Source organism: Dipodomys ordii, unplaced genomic scaffold (assembly GCF_000151885.1).
Source record: "Dipodomys ordii isolate 6190 unplaced genomic scaffold, Dord_2.0 Scaffold67, whole genome shotgun sequence".
NCBI classification, from domain to species: Eukaryota; Metazoa; Chordata; class Mammalia; order Rodentia; family Heteromyidae; genus Dipodomys; species Dipodomys ordii.
The window spans coordinates 4,611,649-4,635,553 of NW_012267283.1; the positions used below are offsets into that span (position 1 = coordinate 4,611,649).

The window sequence follows — 23,905 nt, forward strand, 5'->3', positions numbered from 1 at the left end:
GCATATAAGGAGATGCAATTAATGTGAGCGATTATCACCAAACTCTACATATGACAAGTTATATAATGAAGACTCTTAATTCCTGGCATTTAAAGACTCTAAACATGGTCTCTACTAAAGTATCTTTACTTTACTAAGGACTTTATCTTCTTCAGTTCCTTTACATATAACTTCAAGACCAAACAAATGAACCTCCAGTTAGTCCCAAGGAGACTTATTTCCGCACCTTGGATCCTCTTGTGTTTTTTTTTTTTAATAATTTTTTTCTCTTTTAATTGTATTTCTTTCATTTATTCACTTTTTTTCCCCTGAGTATGTAGTACTGAAGAATCGAACCCAGGGCTTCATGCATGCTAGGCAAGCACTCTACCACTAAGCCACATTCCCAGCCCCTCTCATGGCATTTTTCCCCCCATACCTCACCTCCCCCTTCTATTCTTTCTCCTTCAGTTAATTCTAATGTGTTCCATACTCTATAAGACTCTTCTTTCCTTTCTTTGAATTCTACAGAATTATACTGGTATCCTTTTTTTTTGTTTTAAAGAGATAAGCCTTATTTTAGCAAGTCCTCTGTTTGCTTTATAACTCAACCCTGTGTCCTGAAGCTAGGGTTCAGGACACGGATTATGTACTATTTATTTTGACATTCTCCCAAGGCACAGTGCCAAGTACAGGGTCCCTTCTTTATTCAGACAGTGTGATAGGTGCTGTTTAATAAATAATGAGTTGAAGAGAATGAGACAAGTTTTATACCAGTGTATGGATATGATGACAAAGATTGGGTCTGAGGGTGTGTGTGATAATAAAAAGTTTGGGACTTATTCATTACTGCTTCTTCCTGCTTTGCAATAACTCCAACTGGCACCTTTTCTTTTCTTTTTTCTTTGTCAGTCATGGGGCTTGAACTCTGGGCCTGGGCACTGTCCCTCAGCTCTTCAGCTCAAGGTAAGTACTCTACCACTTGAGCATCAGAGCCACTTCCGATTTTCTGGTGGTTTATTGGAGTTAAGAGTCTCGCAGAAGCCGGGCGCTGGTGGCTCATGCCTGTAATCCTAGCTACTCAGGAGGCTGAGATCTGAGGATCGTGGTTCAAAGCCAGCCCGGGCAGGAGAGACCACCAGAAAACCGGAAGTGGTGCTATAGCTCAAGTGGTAGAGCGCTCGCCTTGAGCTGAAGAGCTGAGGGACAGCGCCCAGGCCCAGAGTTCAAGCCCCATGACTGACAAAAAAAAAAAAGTCTTACAGACTTTCTTGCCTCAACTAGCTTTGAACGGCGATCCTCAGATCTCAGCCTCTTGACTATCTAGGATTACAGGCAGGAACCACTGGCACCCATCAGCATCTTTTCTTTTTAAGTAGCAAATAGCCTATCAATTATTTTCATTTATCATGGAAATGGACTGCAAGCTGGTATTATAATCAACTCCTTCAAAGACTGTGGAATACATTATTGATATTAATCTCTTTTATACAATGAAAAGTTGTGTCTTCTTAGGATCCTCTTCTCTTCTCATCACCCCTTATGGCCTTTCATATCTACCCTAAATTTATGCTTTTTTGGGGGGGGTGTCTGGTCGTGGGGCCTGAACTCTGGGCCTGGGCGCTGTCCCTCAGCTCTTCAGCTCAAGGCTAGCACTCTACCACTTGAGCCACAGCGCCACTTCCGGCTTTTTTCTTTTTGCTTATGTGGTGCTGAGGAATCAAACCCAGGGCCTCAAGCATACAGGCAAGCACTCTACCACTGAGCCACCTTCCCAGACCTAAATTTATGATTTTAATACTGTGGGGAGTAATGGGAAATTCATACTTCTCAACCCCCCTGGATCTCTAACAACTCTTTATCATCTATAACTTTCTTCTTTTTTCTTTTTTACCTTTTAAAGATACTTAAAGAAAAAAAAACTCAAGCAATAACTCTTTAGTCACATAAACAGTCTGAATTTTGTTAAGAACTCATTTTTCAAATGGAACTTGTTTTGTTGTATAAATATTAAATATGAGCAATGATTTTTGATCAATTTTGCATTTTCATTGTTCTCTCCCACCTTTCCCCCTCCCATCCCAATCCTCAAGTTACCAAGTTCAATTTTTATGTATCATACACTGCGATGCAGTCATTATATTGAAATGGAACTTTATTGCTTTGAATGATGGTTAAGTTTGGGATGAAAGTCTGGAAGATCTACCTCAAATTCATTTGTTCTTAGTATCTGCATCTTCTCTTTGGCACATCAGAGCCATCTTTCAATTCCCCTTTTTGAAATGCCCACATTTGCCGATCACTACTTAGGCCGATCTTACAGATAATATGGCTTAGGCTCAAGATGATATAGCAGCAAGAATGAACCATGAATGGAGCTCTTCTTCCTCACCTAAGATTCTCCTTCTATCTCTTAACTACTAAGACATCTCTCAGTAGTTCCCAGGGACAACCCCGCCTATTCCCCGTTACCCCTGGTAACACTTACTTGTGCCTGAAAGCAGAAACAAAGGAACAATACTGGCAGCTGTACTTGTCCTCTCGGGTAAACATGGCCAGGGCCAGATGGCTCCTCTCATGAGAACGCAGCCCCTGCATGGACATCAGGACTCTGTCACATTGACTGCAATGGTATCCCCCCGGCCGGGTTTCATCCTCCAACATTCCATCAAGCAAGCAGTGTCCACCATCCACCCGGCCCACCAGGGCGCCACTGGCATCTTTGGCTGCTTCCAATCCATCCAGGAACAAATGGGAAGGGTCTTCAGCCTCCTGCTAAGAGAACCACACACACACACATGCCCCACCAACAAAATAAATATCCATCATCACAGCGTTCATCTTCTCCCTTCCTTCTCCCAAGAGCATCAGCATTTTCTGTGACGCGTCCTCCCCTGCCTCTCCAGCTCCCCCTAGAGGGAGGGCAAGCCTGACTGTCATTTTTCATGCTACGGTGGGGATTTAGGGCAACATAATCTGGTCCTAGGTTGCTATTGCCTGGGAAATGTGATGGAGACTCTCCAAGCCTGAAGCCAGTTCGCTGATTCCTCATCTTAAAAAAGAAAATTCCAATGGTGATTTTATCTAAACTAAAATAAAGATATGTTAGGGTTATGGCTCAGAGCAGAGAGAGAAGAAGGAAAAGTGGGGGTAGGGGAAGAAGCAGGGAGGGGACAAGGGAGAAGGAAAAGATAGAAAGTAAAAAGGTAGGGTAAAGTGGCCATCAAATAGCCTTGAGCCATCATTTGGAAACAGAGTACTGTCTACTTGCGGCTCTGGAGATGTGGCATTCACCTCTTAAGGCTGCTGCCAAATAACTAAGGAGCAAAAAATGAAGGAGCAGACATTTATGGATTTCACTCCTTTGATTACTGGATTTCAGGAATCAAGCCCGCAACACACAGCAGTGGCTTGCAGAAGAAGCTACTCGCTGCTACTGTCCCTGGGCTGTCATGGTTCTGCACAAAGACGGAAGCTTCAGTGTTCAAAGAAGGAGAGGTTTTACTTCGAGACAAAATTAGCCAAACTTGATATCATAAGGTAATATCAAGAGGGCAAATGGGCAAATGGGAAAAGGAAGGAAGGAAGGAAGGAAGGAAGGAAGGAAGGAAGGAAGGAAGGAAGGAAGGAAGGAAGGAAGGAAGGAAGGAAGACAAAAGATTCAAGTATCCAGACAAAAAGGGCAACATAGCTGGTCCACAGGTTGTTCTTGTCTGGGACATGAAACAATGTCTGTGAATCCCAAGCTAGTACACTCTTCCTCCCACAGAATTCACTTCTGTGATCAGAAATGGTTAGGTGCTTAGCAATATTCTGGGAGGTAGACTCGGGCATAGAAAGTCATTCCTATTTAGATGATGATGTTCAAAATACGCTGCTTCATCCAGGTGGGGATGGCGAGGGAAGATACTGGGCAGCATTCAATAGGAAGAGAGAGTAGAGCAGACAAACCAGGTCAAAGGGCTCCCAAGGTCAAGTGTGACTCGAAGCCTTTTCCATTGAGATTTAATTACTATCCCTTGTACTCCCCAGCAGACCCAGAATGGAAAGCAGAAAGCAGAGTCTCTAGAGCTCTGTGTCCTCAGCCAGAAATTGACAAGTAAGAGGCGGGCAAGTGGGGGGGGGGGAATGATGGGAACAGAGTCCACCGGGCTCCGCTCAAGAGCTCTGGCAACTTGGGAGAGGAAAGATCTAAAGGCACTCAGCACAGAATACGAGGACATCACCAAGCCTCTTCCACCCTAGAATCCAACAACTCAGTTCGCCCAACTAGCTCCTCGGAAGAAAGCCAGATCAAAACCCAAGCTTTTCTGGAACACCATGACGAAGAAGGTCCGACCTGCAAAGAAATCAAAACAAACCAAAGCAATCCAAGCATAATTCAGGGATGTCCACATCCCAGGATGCTGTCTCCTGAGCTTCTTTAAGCCATGGGTTAATAAGTAACTGGAGTCACTCACACACAGGACAAGGTGCATCTGGACCTTCCCCATCTCACCTTCACGGCCGGGACGCTGCCATACTGGACGTGCTTCCGTAGGTGATTGCAGATGGCTCGGAGCGTTGGGTGCACTTCCACACAGAATTTACACTTGTAGCCCACCACTTTCCTCTCCTTGATCTTTGGCACCTCTTCTAAATGACCAAAAGGCTGGTAAAATACAGTGGTAGCCATCAATACTCCAAGCCCTCCCGCAATGGCAGGCATATATTCTTTACTGGTATATGTGGTTTTTAAAGCAGATTAGCAGGTGAAACACCAAGGGAGATACAGGTGTGTATTTTTTTTTTCCTATTACCAAACTTCATCAGTCATGGCACACTGCCTACCAGACACCGGTCTCTGGAACCCAAATATGTTACGGCTTGTGAGGAGAGAAGATCTCTGTGCAGAAGCTCATCGTCACTGCCAACTAAGGTTATCTGGTTTTTCCAACCAGTTTTCAACTACGCGGGTGACACGTTGCATTAGCTGACTGCGCCATGAATGAACTTCTTGGTTAAAATAACCATCTACTCCATGAGGTGTTAGGTTCCTGAAGCAAGCACTGAAGACCAGGACATGGCTGAGAAGTATTAAAGGATACCAAGAGACAGCCCCACAACTGCCTTAGAAGAGAGCGAACAACGTTGCTGTATAACTAGACTTCAGACTGGGCTACTTGGCAGAGAGACATAACATAGAAACCACCCTGAACCTCCCCTGGGGAGCCATTGGAGGAGTCAGAGGGAGAGAAGGAGGGAAACAGAACCTTGAAGAGGGGTGAGCATAGAATGGGGAGATAATCAAGCTCGAAATGTTTAATTGACTTATTGAGCTCTCTGGCAAGCAAAGCCTGCAGCAGTTTGGCTGGCAACGGAGACGTGCATGTGGGCACCAGTGATGAGAGGCCTCCTGGGGGAAGGGAAATCAAAACATATCCTTACCCTCTCTTGTTTGAAATCTGCAAAAGCACCATCTGCATATTTCTGCTTGCTCAAAAGCTGTTTCCTCCTCTCCTGGCGTTTGGCACGCTTCTGGAATTCCTCATTGTGAATGTTCAAATGTGAGGTCAGCTCTGCTATGCTTTGCAATTTGCTATCACAGTGCTTACACTGGTAGGTAGCGTTCTGCAGGCGGGGGGCATTGCTTAGAATGACGAAGTCCCTCTTCAGGTCCCGGCTGTGGTGATCGGTGTAATGCATGCACAGCAGCTCGGCCGTGCTGAAGGACAGCTTGAAGCATTTGATACAGCGAAACGGGAGCCACTCGATTTCCTGAGCTTCGCCCTCCACCTCGGCTTTCTCAAAGCTGCCTCTCTCCTCCTCTTCCATCAGCGGGGGCTTCTCGTGTTCGTCCGCATACACAGCTGTGAAGTAGCCTCCCAACTTGCTGGCATGCTGCTTCTTTGGGAACACTCCTGGATGACGCTTCATGTAATGGGACACGATACCCTTCTTGCTGAACGACTGGAAGGAACACAAGGAGCACTTTTTCTTCTCCACTGCCCGCCGGAGTTCCTCGCTCAGCTGTGGGGAGTCATCTTTGGGTGGCGATGGGATGATCACCTTGTTGGGCTTGTCACTGATGGTCCGGGAGGCTGCCAGGCAGTGGGTGTAGTAGGCATCGATGTCGTGGCGCTTCTGGTAGTGGGCAGCCAGCCCTTTACGGATGGGGTTGGTGTAGGCACACAGGGCACACTTGAAGAGGTTGTTCTTGCCCTCTGGCTGGGCACGGACATTGTTGTGCTTGATCCGGTAATGCCTGGCGATACCCTTCCTGGTGGAGCAGAAGTACTTGCAGAGCTGGCACCGGAACACAGTGTGGGAGACCAGGTGCGAGGTAGAGAAGTGAGAAGTGGACATGGACTCTTCTCCCACCTCCTCCTCGGTGATGGAGATTTGGGAGGGGCTCACTTCAGTGGTTATCTCTGGCTCAAGGGAAACTGGCAGCTTTGGGGGCGATGGGGAAAAGACATCAAATTCTGGCTGGTTGTGGTACTTCTCGTAATGGATCTTGAGTTTCTCCAAGGTGCCATGCGTGTAGGGGCACAGCTTACACCGGTAGGCGCCGTACCCCTGTTTGAAAATCCTGCTCGTCTCTTCCACGTCATTCTGGGACAGGTCAGTCGACTGCTCCACGTCGTGCACAAAGTCCTCAGCGGTCACCTTGATGGCCGGGTGTCGCTTCTGATAATGGGTCAGCACGCCGTGGATGCGGGTGTTGATGTATGGACAATGCCTGCATTTGTAGACCGCACCGGGGTTGATGTCGATGTCCTGGGCAAAGTCGGCAGCCTTCACTTTCATGCCAGGGTGCTTCTTCCCATAATGCGTGAGGAGCCCGTGCAGGTTGTTATACTCGGACTGGCACACCGTGCACTGGTACGGGGTAGAGGAGATGGCAGGGTTCGCTGAAGCCAGATGCAAGGTTTTCTCTGGGGAAAGTCTTGCATCCTCTGGGCATTCAGCTTCCTGCTCGGGGAGTGGGGTGGGGAGACTGTTTTCACAATTCACAGGACCTATCAAGTCTTCGGACGGAAGGATGGGTTTCTCAACCACATCTTTCTCCTTGATAATATCCAGCAGCACGGACTCATCACCATTCATGGACCAGGGGTGGAAGGCTTGATAATGATTGGTGATGTCCCAGATAGAGACAGCTTCAAAAACACAGTCCCTACATCTGTACGTTTTGGCTTCAGCTGGCATGGCGAGAGAGGGAGACGATGGGTCTGGCCCAGCCCAGAGTTTGGTCGCCATATAAGTATAATCTACATAATGCTCTGGATGCCTCCTTTGGTAGTGCAGGAGCAGCCCATTGGGCTCCGTGTGGGAGTAAATGCACCACTCGCAGTGGTAGCCAGCTTCTATCAAGCCATCTAGAAACGCCCATCGCATGATGGACGTGACCGTGGCCTTCAGGGCAGGGTGGTCTTTCTTGATATGCTTCCTCAGTGCATAGAAATAGGGGGAGGTATAAGAACACTGCCTACACTTGAGTGCTCGGAGCTTCGTCTTATCTCGCTCTATACCAGAAGGGGAAAGCAGCACACAACTGGCCGAGTTCTTCTGGTTCCGGTCACAGAGGCTTCGGATGGTGGCTGTGTGCTGGCGGATCACATCTGCGTTGGCCTTGAAGTCTCGGTGCTTCTTCTGATAATGAATGAGGACACCTTTGACCGTCCGGTTCCCGTAATCACAATGCTGGCAAAAGAACATCTCATTCTCCACAGGAGGGCCATCTCTCTCCGCACTGCTCCGGTTCAGCGGCTGCATGGAGACAGGAGGCCGAAGGGAGTCTTGGGGCCCTTCGACCCCTCTCATCATTGCAGCTGTGGGAGGAGCCTGTCTGATATATTTGGCAGTGACCTTTATTTCTGGGTGTCTTTTCTGGTAGTGAACAAGCACTCCCACAACTGACCGATTGCTGTAGGAACAGTGTTTGCAGTAGTAAAGCTCAATACTGAGGTCTGGTGGTGGGGGCTGTGGGGGGGGTGGGGAACCCATGTTGGACATTTTGGGAGACATTGGAGCACCCACCTCAAATGATAATTGGGAAAGGGCAGAGCCCCTGTCCACAGACACCATGCGCATGGTTTTCTGGATCCTAAAGTAGGAGGCCTTTTCTTCAGGGTGTTTCTTCTGATAATGAACCAAGACAGAATGCATGTTGGGACTGGCAAATGAGCACACATCACAATCATACACGACAACGGTGTTGACCGCAGGGTCCTTCTGGTTTTCACATTCTGGAGTAAAAGTCTTTGAAGGTGTGTTTTTACTAAACGGAGAGGGCAAACCACCACCACCACCACGAGCCACAGGAGTGGACGTCGCCATGTTCTTGGGAGCCGAATTCAGAATCTCCCTCAAGGTCTGAGATTCTGTGTTCAGCCCTTCCTGCTGCTCCACCACGTAGCTAGAAAATATCATGGCATTGTTGATCTTCACTGTGGGATGCATTCTTTGGTAATGCGGCATCAGGCTTCTAACATTCGGGCTCGTGTAGGAACAAAACCGACACCGGTAGATCAGATCCGAATGATCAAAGTTGAGTACATTCATGGCTTCGGGGTGGTGTTCCCCATAATGCTGCTGGAGATCTTCAAAGTTGGTGTAATCGATGTAGCATTCCAGGCACCTGTACACAGCACTGTGATCATTTGGGTCCAAGATGTACCTAAAGCTGAATTTAATGTATGGGTGCATTCGCTGGTAGTGGGTGCTAACACTCCGGGCAGATTTGTTGTTAAAATCACAGTGTTTACAATAGTACAGTCTTCCAGAGTCACCAAAGTCTGTATTTTCATTACTGTGCTCAGTTCCATAGATAGGAGTTGGGGTACTTAGCAAAGCAGTATTGGAGACTTGATGGTCTTTCATGTTTGTTGAGGAACCGTAGTAATCTTCTTCATCTTCAGAAAGGGTCAGCTCAATCTCAGCCCCATTGGTGGCATTGTAATCGTGGGCGATAGTTCGGAAGTTGGGCTCTTTCTGGGGCTCAGTGGTATCTCTGGCCCAAATCTGTTGGGCTGAAAAAGCAGTGGGGATCTCCAGGATGGCTTCTGTGGGCTCTTCTTCCCTGTCCAGCTCGACCTCTATCTCCACTTCATTGTCTTCCTCTTCCTCCTCGTCATCCTCAACGTTGATCACCGCATCTTCTTGCTGTTTGGTTTGGTTGATCTTGCTCTGCAGGTTGCTTGCTATCTCGTCAATTCTAGTTCTCTTCTTCACAGGGGATAAATCAAGAGGGAAGTCATTAGCGAGCTTCCTAGAGGCTTTAGCTACAAAATTGTTCTTGGAGGACAACCCAAGAATTGAGGTCTGACTTTTCTTCACAGTGTTGCTGGAAGAGGGGAGGCTGTCTGTCTCGTTTTCCAGTGGTAGGCTTGAGGGCTGCCCCTCGAATTTTGGCAAGTTGTCACAGAATGAATGCTTGTGCTGCTGATGGACTCTTAGCCCTTTCAGAGTGGTGGTGGAGTAACTACACATGGTACACTTATAAGGGTGCAGAGGTGGGGCTGGCGTGGGGGGCTGTGGCTGCTGGGTAGGTGGCGGCTGTGGCTGAGGGGGCATCTGATGTGGTGGCTGTAGCTGTGGTGGTTGTGACTGTTGTAGTGGCTGTGATGGTGGTGGTGGTGGTGGTGGTAGTGGTGGTGGTGGCTGTGGCGGCTGCTGTTGCTGCAAAGGGTCCAACAGGACCCCTGACTTTCTACCATTGATGCTCGAGCTCTCGAAAGACACCACGCCTTCGTTCAGTGAGGAAGAAATGCATTCACTCTGGGAATTCACAGCATCCCAATCTGACGTTGTACCCGTGTGACACTGTTTATGAGCCCCAAGTTTTAATGAACTCTTGCAAGTAAACGGACACTCGTCACATTTGTAGACAGCGGTCTTCCCAGACAAGTGGATGTTTTCTATGTGGCGGGAGATGCTACGCCGGTGCATGGTCAGGAAAGGACAAAAGGGGCACTGGAATCTATTCATGAACCTTCTAAATGGAATCCCCTTGGTCTCCAATAATTTGTTGCCATCTGAGCTCATCAGCTGCTCAGCCGACAGGCCTGATGTCTGGTGATCCATCACACTCAAACCGTTCTCACTGTCTATTTCATTTAATTCTTCATCAGAACTAGAGTCATTTAGGATGCTGTTAGTTTCCAGGTCAGTAGAAGAATTGGTCATGTCAGTCATTCCATACCGCGATCTCTCTGCTAAGTTAATGAGACCAGAATTATGAGGTGACTTCGGCTTCATCTGAGGGTAAGACATGGGCGAATACTTGGAAGTGGAAGAATTGGGTCTCATGATGGAGTTGCCGATGGAGCCCCTGTAGTTAGATACGTTAGTGCTGGGTATCTCCCGGCTTGCAGCATTCATGGATAGGTAGCTGGAGTTGGATGTGGGGCTTGGAGGATTCTTCTGCACATCAGGTAGATTAGTCCCTTCCTGCTGCTGCCTCAGACTGGAAAGGATTTTGACCATACTACGGTGTTTCTTCATCATGTGGTCACACCAGCGTTCTCGCCGGGGCGTCTGGTAGCTGCACCACTCACAGCAGAAGTTGCCTCGAGACTTCGTCAAAGGTTTGACCATGGATTCTAAGATGCTACGCTCTACAACCTCCGCTGGGAGTTCCTTGCAGGGGTCCTGCAGGGACAGAGGCGGGACCACAGGATCTGGCAGGGGATCAGGATCAGGTGGAGGAGCGGTGGTCTCCTTTAGACTGTTTTTGTGATACATCTTCTGATGCTTCAAGATTCTTGCCCTCCTTGGCGACTTGTATGTGCAAAACTGGCAAGAGAAGACCTTTCCAAATCCCTCGTGCATCATAATATTATAATTTAAGGATCCGGGGACAGGTGGTCCAGCCGAACTCCCTTCAGCTTGAGCTCCATGGACCTTCCTAGTGTGTTCTATGAGGAGATTTTTTGACCTGAAGTAGCGTACGCAGAACTTGCATTGAAAAAACTTGTTTGTTGGTTTGGGATTAGGGGAAATATGCTGACCATAATATCCTGGACTGTGGCCATAGTAACTTCCGGTCCCCAATGCAGTTGCATTTTGACCTAAAGACAATGTATTAAAAAAAAAATGATGAGAAAAGTAAAGCAAAAGGGAATTAAGAAGTTTAGGCTGGGTGTGGTGGCTCAAGTCTATAACCACAGCTGCTTGGGAAGTGGAGATCATGGGATACAAATGTGAGGTCAGCCCATATAAGGGCAAACACGAGACTCATCTTCAACCAGTGGATAGATGTGGTGATGCATACCTGTCATTCCAACTATAGGGGAAACACAATGGCTGGTAACATATGCCGGCCAGCCCAGCAACATGGAGAAGCATTAGCAGTAGGATTCCAGCCTAGGCCAGCCCGGGGAATCAAATGAAACTTTACCTCAAGAGTAATCAATTCAAAAAGGGGCTAGAGAGGTGGCTCAAGTGGCAGAATGCCTGCCTACCAAGCTCAAGGGCCTGAGTCCCACTATCCTCCTCCCTCTCCCCCACCTCAAAAAAAAAAAAAAACCCATCAGGCAAATCAGTACCATTTCAATTATTCAAGAGTATTCACAGAGCATTGATGAACATACATGTATTATATCTTGTGACAGATGAAAAATAAAGTACTTAACTTTAGATACAAAATACTTTCCTCATTTCCATGAATGAGTAACACAGCTATCAGAAGACAACTTTTATAAACTGTAATATTTACAACTTTCCAAGAGAAACTTTGTTTTCAAAATTAAAAGTAGGAGTATAGTTCAAGTAGTAGAGTTCTTGCCTAGCAAGCACAAGCCTGCCTTCAATCCCCTAAGAAGAGAAACAGTTAAAAGCAGGAGATATACAGAAGCTGGAAGGAGAATAATTTAGGATATGGATACTTAAGTGGAGAAAAAGCAATGTCCAATGACTTGCAAAGAACAAGAAATGTCAAAGCCACACATACTATGAACCATGGCTACAGGCTAAGAAAAGAAAACGAGTGCAATAAAAATATATAAGTTAGTAGTACAGGTTTACCTGATAAATCCTCTGCAATGGCAAATTCATCCTTTACTGAAGAAAATTCCACTTCTGTCTGATTCCCAGCATTCATGGACCCGGATCGGGGCTCATTTTCATTGTCCTCCGCGACATCAGTGGGCTGCAGGAATGCGGTGTGGACATCCTGGATGTGTGCCTTGAGATCTTCGTAAGATGGGGCTCTGAAGTCACAGCCATCACACTGAAGGACCTCCATGATCTGGGGCTACCCTCTCACATTAGGAACCTGAGGCACAAGTCAGAGCAAAGCGTAAAGAATGTGCTCAGCACATAACTCAAGCTGAGGGGGCCACCCAGGGACTAATGGAAAAAACTCCAGTTATCAGTACATGGCTTTGCCAACTGGAGCATTGGCCAAAGAAACGCAAGCAGACATAATAGAGAAGATGTCCTTGACTTCATCACTTCAAAGAAGGAAAGAAAATCCAGATAAATGTTTTCTGGCTTGATATATCTTCAAATGTCATTTGTCCAAGAAACCTTAATACTTCAAAAGTTTTAACAGTTTCTGAGCTTCTCCACTAAATTCAAATTTCTTGGTAACTTAATATTGACTTTAGTGCTGCCTTGGATTCGTTTTCTTTTGGACTAGAAGGAAAGATGACCTCGATTCAGGGGGGGAAAAGGCAAATCTCACTCTTGATTAGTCAGTTTAATATTACTATTATATTGGCATTTTAGCACCAAGTGATAGAACAGGATCAAATCTTGGGAGTGGCATTAAAGAGTTTATCACTTTTACTAATTTAATGTCTTGATGATATTGGGGTTCACCTCTTTCCTTCCCCAAATAATCTAGTTGTCCCCTTTTTCTTTCACATCAGCTAAATGATTATTTGCTCATTTACTACCTACCAATTAAAACCTAACAGCCTCTTCCATCTAATTAGGTCATAAAATATTTCTCATGAGGTTTTCAAACAACTTTAGATGACAATCCAGATTCTAGTTTAACATTGCACCTTGGCACTCAATTTACAGTAAGACAACAAAAGCTGGATGTGTTGAAGAAGTGACTCTAAGTTGTAACATTGTCTTTTTCCTCTTTTCTTCGCTATAGACAGGAATTATATACATGCAAGAAGCTGGGGATCTGGTACAGAATAAAGCGTAGTATGCCCAGCCTCCTTTCATTTGGTGATTCACTTTGTGAATGAAATACATAGAAAGATTCAGACTAACTCAGTGGAGAGTCCCACCATTAAGAAATCAAAATACATATTAGAAAGGTATCATCCTTCCAATCTAAATATACATCCTACATTGAGATACCCAGTTATTACATTAATGAGTGAGTTACTTCATTAAGTTCACCACAAACTCTACCGAGTCATTATAATCTAGAACCAGATGTCCAAGAACTAAAGCTGGAGCCAGATCTATTTTATGATACAATTTTCCGTGCCTTTTTTTTAAATGAAAAATAAATGATTTCTGCAGGGGAACAAAGGCCAGTAATACTCATTCAATGTCATGCAAGGAGCCCTGGGCATGACAATTTTCTATGAAAGAATGCTCCTCCTGGTTGCCTGCTAAAATAACTTCTGGCACGTCCAGCCTCTGAACAGCCTGAGCTTGCAGAGTGAGACACAGATATTTACCTCCTCTTCTTTCATCCAGCAATTTATCCTTTTATTTATTTTTCTCAATAAACACTGAACTGTGCACCAGACTCTTTTTTTTTTTTTCTCTTTTTCAGCTAACGAAGTCTCAATATTCCAGATCCACAAGCTTTTAGGTCGAAGCACCAACCCAAATTGTGTGGAAGAGGTTGCTATCAGCTCTGGATCAAATTACAGCAGTCACCAAGGCCCCACCCCACTTCTCCTTTCGCACAGTCCATTAGACCTGAAAACAAATTTTTCCATGGTGCAGACGACTCCTGCATTTAGAACACTTCACAGGAAAAAAAAAAAAAAAGAGCAGATCATCCAGTGTGTACTTCCCATCTCTCCCCCCCCCCCCCAGCTTAGTCCTTTCATCTCAGCCAAACAAGCCACCGCTCTGCTGAATGTGTTTATCACACTTTCAGGAGATAGGAGCTCCTGCGTCACTGAAGCTCTAAGACTCACTAAGCTGCCCTAGTCCTCTGAGCTTTAGGAGCAGCCATTTTAGCTCAGAGCTTCTTCTTCCGTGCACAACATGGCTTCTTCCTCTTGAATTCTGCTAGGCTGGCTGACAATCAGAAGTAAATGCTACCCAGGCAGGCTGGCCTCTTCCTCAGCTCTTCTCCTCCCCAACAAAGAATTAACTGTTTGCATTTCTTTCCAAAAAAGCAGCACCTTGCTCCTCCTCAAATGTCATTCATCAAGATCTCCAAGGGTTCTTTTAATACCATGATTGATATGGTGGTTCATTAATTCCCAGCAGAGCACTGGGTCAGAAACAATGTAGACCCTGACCTAACGCTGTTGTACAACACCAGGATTTGGGGCTGTGATTTGGGGGCACCTCCAGAATGTCTTGACTTCCTGAGTCATAGCTGTCCTTCCCCTCACAGTAGACATACCATCTGATGAGGCTTGCCAGATTCCAAAGTCTAATGACCTTTGTTAATCACCAGCCAGTCTGTCTGCATCAGCAGACCCTGCCAACAGACACACCCTTCGACACAAAGGCTGTAGCTATTCCTTTTAGAAGAGGTTCTCTGAAAGCTCCATTGTGTGGCAGAGAGGAAAACAAAATCTCTTCCCTTCAAAACTTCAAGCCTTTAGAAATAATGCAACAAAAGGCTTTCTGCTGTGTGTCTTTCGGAAAATTTGAGCATGGTATAACCACAACAAAAATTATGGCAGTGTATGAGAACCACAGGGTCCCTTTCTGTATTAAGTCATCCACCTAGAGGATGAAAATTTATCTCTTGATTCATTCTCTAAAATCTATGGTGTCTTCTAAAACTGTTATCAAGGATGCTCACCTCATTGGATACAAACACAAACAGTCTTCTTGTTCTCGCTACAAAGGAGATTAAAGGGTTATGAGATCAGATAATAAAAAAAAGAACCACTGATTTGGAAAAAGAAGAGATGATGAAAGCGATTTTCTAATGGGTTCTAGCTTTAATGTTGTAGCAGTCTTGACCTCAAAAAGAGCTCAGAGCCTTAGAAGAGGTTAATCTCTAGGCTAGTGATGGAACCAGCAGCAGGTAGAAAGAATGGCCTTCAATTTGATGTCTGCACCTGCACTGAAATGAGGATGTTGCCTACTTTGAAAGCCATTTTGCCTTTGTGTACACATTTCTTCTGAAGATGCTGACAGAAGAAGAAAACAGAAATTGCTGGCATGGCCCAAACAATCAAAGAAGCAGAAACTTGATATGTATTATAAGACTGTGGATGTCTACTCTTGCAAAAAAAAAAAAAAAGAGTAGAAGAAGAGTAAGAAAGGATAGCAACGGAAAATACCAGACCTAGGAAATGACTTACTCATTCATCAACAAAAAAATGTTGGTTTTTATTTTTCAAAAGGTAATAATCCTCTAAGAATCCAGTCATGAGACTAAAGGTGAGAAACTGAACAATCACACAGATTGTTTCAATTAGTCAGAAGAACAGCAACCCTTAGAATTAACCTCGACCCAGATCTGCCACAAAATTATGATAGCAAGTAAAAGCCTTCATCTTCTATCCACTTACTTCATTTAGTAACAATTGTGATTAGGAGATAAGCGGTATTTTTTTTCTTACTTACCAAATCAGAATAATCAAAAGCAGAAAAGAAAGTTTCTGAAACTAACTAAAAAGAAATATTTTCAGAAGTGATGAGATCAAGCTACAAATCACACAAGTACCTCCAGCTCTTGCCCCAACACAGTATTTCTAGGCTCTTCAAGGCTGGATAACTACAACAGATAACAGTCCTGTCAGATAACTAGACTCTGGATGCCACCTGTACTGACACCTGCCAGGTGTCACTCTCCAAGAGCCCACACCTAACATGAGTCTTCCTAACTAATTGTTTGTGTTTTCAAACTACTTCATTTTAATGGTTTTCAAAATGTGAGGCTTTGAAGGGAAACCCAATTGTTAAGGTCTGAAAAGAAAGTATAGGGGAGGGAGGGAGAGAATGAAAGGGGAAGAGAGAGAGAAAAGAGGGAGAGAGAGAGAAAGAAACCCTAAACCCAATCGTGCATGCTTGACAATCTCTTGAAAACGCATCTAGGTATCATGTTAAAGATCTGGAATATAAACGCTGGAACAAGAGAAAGGACATGATGACACAAACTGCTCTTTCTCAATCTGAAGAATGCCCACCTACTTTCTGAGCTCATAAATCCAAGGATCTATTATATATCAGTTTTTCCACCTGGGAAGGATAGCCACAGGTTCATTCATCCCTTTGTCTTTCCAACTTACTGTCACAGGGAAGGGAAGGTGTCCTTGATGTTTCTCAGCATTCTCACAAGCCTGTCACCATCAACCCTGTCCAGGTCAGCATGGCAAACACTACTCTTTAAGCCTGATGACCAGGAGATGGACCTCAAGCCAATGTCCACGTGGTTTTAGGAAGGAACCAAATGAAAACACATAGGCCTGGCCCTAATCTAACTTATTCTCTAACTGATAGACTGCATACCAGAAATAAAGCTGTGAAACCCCACAGCCATGTGATTTGGTGGCAACTAATTACAACCTTTTAAAGCCTTTGAGAAATGGATCCATTTCTCAAATGGATTCATTTCTAAGACAGGGATTCCCCAGTTCTCTTCAGTCACAGTCCTAAGAAGGGACTTTTGTTAGCCTCTTTTGGGTTTCCTTTACTTACTTTCCAATGAATGGAAACCCCTATTACTCAAGGGCAGGTCACAAAATGCATCAACATTGAAAATAGCTGAAATACAGAAAAACTAGCAACTTCAAGAGCATCCTTACAACAAATGTATTTACAGATCAAAGGTTATAGATATGATGAGGTCGAAGTATTGGGGGGAGGGGGACATTAGGAGTTGATGTTTCTAATTTCAAGCCCCAGAGCCTAAATAAGTAATAGGGAAACAAATGAAATTAATCAACTTGAGAGTGCTACTGGATGGCTATTCTTAGCAATGAACACTGTTCCATAACCCTGCTAACCGTTGGCTAACTTAAAGTTTATTAAATGTGTCTTTCTAAAGACAGTGAATTGAGAAGCTGTTCAAAAATAAAAATTATAACAAACTAATAGAACTCCCAACACCTAGCGACCACCATCTATCCCACAGCATTTGGTATGATGACTATAGACTGGTGTCTTCAAATGTCCCATCAAATGCTTTTGCTGTTTGTCACATACATGATCAAAGCCATGCTGTGTGTTCTTGAAAGGTCTAAAATATCAAGGGGGATAAATAATTAAGGAATTCAGAAGGGAGACACAGCTGTTCTTCAAAACCAAATTTTCAGAAGAGAAAGGATTAATTTGCAGTCACATATGTAGCCTTCAATATGAGACTGAATTTAAATAGTAGTCAGGAAATACCACGTAACCATGTTCTGTCTGGGCATGTGGCCTCTGTTGTATGTGGCTGGCCTGGTCCATCTGTGGGATCTTGTAGACAAGTACAAAGTCTGAAACAGACAACTTGCAGATCCATAATCCAGTCACCTGGACAAAGATGCTAATCTTCAGATTATCTCTTATTTTAGGACTGCTTGCTCGCCTACATAAAGTTTTCAAGTAGTATAGCATAGGCTAGAGTAATATTTCATAGCAGATGCATTTGGGATGGTTATTCAAATGAGATGAGCATCTAGGCATGTAATCCAAGCACAGGGGGAAAAATGTCAGAGATATAAGTAAGAAGTGATTCTTGGCTGAGTGACATGTTATGAAAGCAGGTAGTGAGTATCTAACACAGAAAGAGATACCACAGACCTTGCAGAGAATTCGTGCATTCCTTTGCTATGATATAAGACTAACTGGGGCCAACAGGCCAATAGGCAGTCTGCCAACTCCCCTGTCCTTAGAAAAAGGAAACGTGTGACTGGAACAAGAAGATAAAAGGAGAGAGGGGACAAGAAAAGAAAGGAAGGAAGCAGGGTGGTATCTTAGTAGCTTTAGACCTCATTGTCTGTAAACAGGGTACCTGTAGTTCACCAGATAACTATTAATTCTGAGAAGAGTCTGGACAATTTTCTTGAGATGTGACTTAGTAACAAAATGACGATGCTTCTCCCACACTCCATTTCTCAAAATGCAACCAGGACAAATGACAAGTCTGGCTCATCGTGTTCTTTCAAATAATGGGAAACCATTCTTGCTGTCAAATAAATATATTAGAAATGATAAGGACAGAGGAATGTTCTGAAGTGTCGTGAGTTCATGGGGAAGTTCCTGGGAAACTTTTGAAACCATTCTGGCTCTAGCATTTTGAATGAGAGGTAACTGATTTCTGCCCTCACCCACACAGGAGAGACAGAAAAAAAAAATCAGTGTTCTGTTTAGAGACTCTTCAGAATGCTGGCTGGGTTTCTACAAACACTTTCCACACTACAAGTACTCTCATTATAAAAATTGTAAAATTAAAGGGAAGTTGCAGATATGCTGCTGGGTCTTCATTACAGAACTGATTAAGACGCAGAGTAAGCAGAATCTACAGTAAAAGTCATCTCCATCAGGAAAGATGAAAAATGTACACTGACTCTATTCCCTGTGAGCTTTTGAGCCTGGCTGCTCTTGAGCCATGGGCATGTCTTTATGGTCCCAAGTGTTCCTGGCTCTCAAGATCCAGTCACACATACTAAGCCTCAATTCAGTGGTTTGGGTTTTAACAACTTACCTTGTTCTCTATTATTAGTCAAACAAACAAACAAACAAACCCATGATGGCTGCTGATCTGTGGAGGGCATAAGAAAGTTTTGCCAGAACTTTTTTTTTTTTTAAATTTGAGAAAAGCCCATAAAAAGTCCTACTGTAATCTCTTGGGAGACTTCTTTACTCATGGTTGGCTCCAAAAATTCAGACAAGTCCATTTTCAGCAACATGGATGGAACCCAAAGCACACTGTGTTTAGTAAAATAAGTCAGTCACAGAAAGATAAATACTACATGTTTTCACTTGTATGTGGAAGCTAAAGTTGGTCTCAAAAGAGTAGACTCTGGGAAAAGTGTTGAAGAAGGAGGGAAGGATAGACAGAGGATAGTTAACAAATACATAGGTACCATCGGACAGGAAGTATAACTTCTGTATTGGAAAAGTCTGGGATGGAATCAAGTGCCTCATATATGCTAGATAAGTACTCTGTCACTGAGCTACACTCTAACCACTAAGATGAATAAATCTCCTAATATTTTATAGCACAGTGGGATGGTGGCAGAAAATAATTAATTGCATATTTTTCAAAGAGTTTCCAGGAGGGATTCTGAATATTCCCAGCACAAAGAAATGACATACATGCAGTGACAGATATGTAATGATTCTGATCTGATCGTTACATGGTAAATATATGTATTGAAATGAAATATATTGCAATGCTACAGAGCACCCTCAGAAGTATGTATATAACTATGCATCCATTAAAATATATATTAAAAAATTTAAATGACAATTTCTGAAAGGTCACTTCCTTTAGGTACCTTTTTTTTTTGACAGTCCTGGCGCTTAATCTCAGGGCCTGGCACTGCCCCTGAATATCTTTGTGTTCTAGGCTAATGCTCTACCACTTGAGCCACAGCACCACTTCCAGCTTTTTCTGAGTAGTTTACTGGCTTCAAACCTGCCAGAGCAGGCTTCGAACTGTGATCCTCAGATCTCAGCCTCCTGAGTAGCTAGGATGACAGCTGGGAGCCCCACTGGCACGTGGCAGTGCCCATCAATAGTAGTAGGCCCTCATACAATGACTCTTCTAGTTAAATTCCTTACACCAAACAACGCTGACTCTCTAAGCCTGACACCTGGGGATCTGTCTGTGGGTTTCTCTCCAAACCATGGCTCCCTGCAGAGGGCAACAGGGTGAAAGTGTCAGAGGCCTGCTTTCTGAAAAAGCTAACAATGGCTGGGTCTAAATGGAGCATAAACATTTTCAAGACTGTCTACAAAAGATTGTTTTTCCTCTCATCTTGGCCTCCACCTGTAGTAGAAGCATTCAGAAAATTGACTTAACTATTCGATCCATTTCACTCCATTGGTTTTCCTACCTTTGCTTCAGCAAATTAATAAACAAAAAACACATTATGTGGCAGATACTCAGGAATTCGATCTTTTTAAGGACAACTGAAGAATTTATTTTCTTCCCATCCTCAATCTATTTTCCTCAAGTTTGCCATCAGTAATTGCTGCCCTGCAAGAACTAAGCAGAAAGTGTAGACATGTGACTGCCAACATAGCTATATGGACTTTATGATGGTGTAACCACACTCATTTATGTGCCCATAAGATGAAATAGGGAAACTGTGGAAAAGAAAATGAAGGGGTGACATTGTCCAAAAGAGAAATGTACACATTATCCGCATTGTGAGATGGTAACCCCGCTGTATGAAAAAACAACTTCATAATAACAATAAAACTATATGAAAAACAAACAAAAACCCCCACTCCAGTGCGCCCTGATATTCTGCAAGTTCTTATTGATAAATCCTACTTTGGTTTAATGAACTTGGTTCTTTTGAGTTATTCACTATTGAGCTGTCCAAAAAAGCAAAACTGCAGAAATGTCAATCCAGCCAATTAAAGAATGTGCTGTCAGGTCACTACAACTGAAAAGTGACAGTAGGTGTGATGTCCAGGCCATCTTCACAGTGAGCAAATCTATTAAAGCCATTCATCGTTTTTTCTAACTGAAGAGATCAGATTATGATATTTATCCTTTTTGTATGAGGAACCTGTATTACAAGATTTCTCTTCTCATATTCTAAAAGACTTTCTTGATTAAATTCATTCACTTACTTGTTATTATTTTTCAAAGTCATAAAAATGTCACTCTACATATGGCTGTCTCTTCATTATTCAAGTTCAGGCTCAAAGGAGAGCCTTTCAAAGGTCATTCCACAACAACTCCATCTAATGTTAGTAGTCTATTATTTTCCCTAAAAAATTGAACTCTCCCAGGTAGCTCAGTGGTAGAGCACTTGCTTTGCATGCATGAGGCCCTAACTACAATTCCTCAGCACCACATAAGCGGAAAAAGCCGGAAGAGGCACTGTGGCTCAAGTGGTAGAGCACTAGCCTTGAGCTGAAGAGCTGAGGGACAGCGCCCAGGCCCAGAGTTCAAGCCCTATGACCGACAAAAAAAAAAGAAAAAAGAAAAAAAGAAAATTGAACTCCCATTCACAATAATAACACAAACACACTTTCTCTTATGCTTCTTTTTTTCCTTCCTTTTTGACATATTTGTTCTTCTCTACTATCTGTTACACTGAGAGAAGGTCTGTCTCTGTCATGAATGTCTGTCATTTCACCATGGAATTTTCAGTCCTAGAGACAGGTTCTTTACTATATTCAATAAGCACTCAGCAAATAAGAGTTGAATGAATAAAAGAGTGGCTAAATGAATGAGTCGGATAGTATTCTCACGGATCATTAAAACAAAAACAAAAATGGGCCATGAAAGCTAGATTCTTCTCTGTATCAGACAGTTTTTGTTTTAAACACTATCACTCCCAACCTAGGGCTAGTTGGCAATATTCACAGGTAGCTTTAGTTAGCATAACCAGATGAGGGAATACAACCAGTATCTAATGGGAAGAAGCCAAGGATGCTGCTAAACATTCTATGATGCATAGGAGAGTTCATCTAAGAATGACCTGACTCAAAATGTCATTGATGCTGAGGTTGGAAACCCTCTCACAAGTGATCTCTAGGTACTTTCCGCCTCTTCATAAAACCTACCTCCCTTTCTCAAGTCCTTTCTAGGGTCCTAACTGAGGAGTTTCTAACTCAGGTGATCAACAAGCAATCTCTTAGTTGCAAGTTTTATGACTCTAATTGTAAATGATTTTAGCAGCCCTCCTGTCAAGCAATGCCATGAGTTTTTTTTAATGTTTTTTATTGTAAAAATACTGTTACCTGAATAATGAGTACATTTCCTATCCAGCATTGTTACCTTCTTTGTTTTCCCCCTACCATCCCTTCCCTTCCCACCTCCCCAACTCTTCTCCGCCCCCAAGTTGTAAAGTTTGTTTTTAACATAGTGTCTTGTACATCTCATTGCTATGATGGGTCAACCTGTATCCTTGTTTCAGCATTTTGTTATTTCCTTTCCCCTCCCCAAATTAAAAAATGTAAGAGGATGTTAAGCAAAATGAACCCCAAGATAGGGACACAACTGTTTTTTTTTCTTTCTTGCTATTGTTTTTAATGTATGTATAATGTATTATGTGATTCTTTTGTTTCTTTGTATGTTCTTCCCCCATAGTATAATCCCTATTTTCATTGTATTTGATTCCAGCACCATGAGTTTTCAGTTTTATTTTTCTGGTCTGGCACTTTTACCAAAAATCTTCTAAGAAAACTCTAGATGAAGACATATGAACATTCCAGCCTTCTTTAGTGCTAGGGTCCTTACACTGTTGATTATCCTGTGGACTGGGTGAATAAAAGTTCAATGTCACAAAAAGTGGCTAAATGGGGCTGGGAAGGTGGCTCAGTGGTAGAGTGCTTGCCTTGCATGCCTGAGGCCCTGGGTTCAATTCCTTAGCACCACATAAGCAAAAAGAAAAAAGCCGGAAGTGGTGCTGTGACTCAAGTGGTAGAGCGCTAGCATTGAGCTGAAGAGCTGAGGGATAGCGCCCAGGCCCAGAGTTCAGGCCCCACGACCGGACCCAAAAAAAAAAGTGGCCAAATGTCTGACACTTAGCACATGGTCTCCAACTAAATTTCTGTTAACACAATACACATCTTCTCTTCAATGTATAAACTTTATCTTCCTTCAAGTGCTAGACCCACAGGCAACCCAAAAATTACTCTTTCAAAGAACAAATGAAGTGCTCTTATTCGATTTGTAATATAAATTACTATCTGTAGTTCTGTTTTGCCACAGAAAATTAACCAGGATTAACTTGAAGTAAATGTTTAGGAACTTAGCAAGTCCAGAGACCCTCTCTCACCAGAAAAAGAAAACTTATTTTCTATGACACGTTCCACTCCAACTAATAAAGCTAGTGAAAACACATCACACTGATTAGCTAGCTAACTACTGTGATACTAAGAATTGTAAGCCTTGGTCCTTCACATTTAAGTTAGGGCCATTCTCCTCTACCATCTCTTCCATCTCTTCCCTGGCTGCATTGTTCTACCCATGTGTACATAGCACTGCTAAGCTACTGTGAACTGCTGTGGCAGCTGTGGGCTCACCACCAAACATTACTTGCAAAGCATTCTAGGAAGCTTGAGAGTAGTCCCCCCTCCCCCCTCCCTGGTGTATAATAAGAACATGGAAGCATTTTCGGTGGACAGAGTGCACCACATTTAGGTAGGAACCAAATTTTCCCTCCTTAGCCTCCCTGAAAAACACTGAAACAATATGCTTACTTGTGCCTTCCTTAAAGCAGGAAAGAATTCTCTGTTAATTATCCATAATATCATGACATTCACTAGGGAGTCTAAACTTAAAAGACCAGATAGTCCAACCTGGTTCAAAAATCTTCATGTTTCAGATAATGAACTAAGGTCTCAAGAAATACAATCTGAGCCGGGCGCCGGTGGCTCAGGCCTGTAATCCTAGCTACTCAGGAGGCTGAGATCTGAGGATAACAACTCAAAGCTAGCCCAGGTAGGAAAGTCTGTGAGACTTTGATCTCATAGCCCAGAAGTGGTGCTGTGGTTCCAGTGGTAGAGCGCTCGCCTTGAGCTGAAGAGAGCAGGGACAGTGCCCAAGCCCAGAGTTCAAGCCCCACAATGAACCAAAACAAAAACAAAAACCATAATCTGGCCAAGCCTTCTGGAACATAAATTTTCAGGAGCTGGGGAAAAAATTTTT

At 43.6% G+C, this 23,905-nt stretch overlaps 1 protein-coding gene across 3 annotated transcripts in view; it reads right to left on the reverse strand.

Moving 5' to 3' along the window:
* Positions 1 to 23,905, reverse strand: part of Znf462 (zinc finger protein 462) — a 147,849-nt gene that overhangs the window by 71,963 nt on the left and 51,981 nt on the right. For all 3 annotated transcript variants that reach the window (XR_001175336.1, XM_013023353.1, XM_013023352.1), the window contains exons 2-5: positions 11,989 to 12,238; positions 5,407 to 11,033; positions 4,478 to 4,630; positions 2,468 to 2,571 (exon numbers count right to left, since the gene is read on the reverse strand). Coding sequence is in view for 2 of the 3 variants with exons in the window: in XM_013023353.1 (XP_012878807.1) it covers positions 2,468 to 2,571; positions 4,478 to 4,630; positions 5,407 to 11,033; positions 11,989 to 12,208 (6,104 nt within the window). In the remaining variant the exon portion in view is untranslated. The remainder of the gene's footprint in view (positions 1 to 2,467; positions 2,572 to 4,477; positions 4,631 to 5,406; positions 11,034 to 11,988; positions 12,239 to 23,905) is intronic.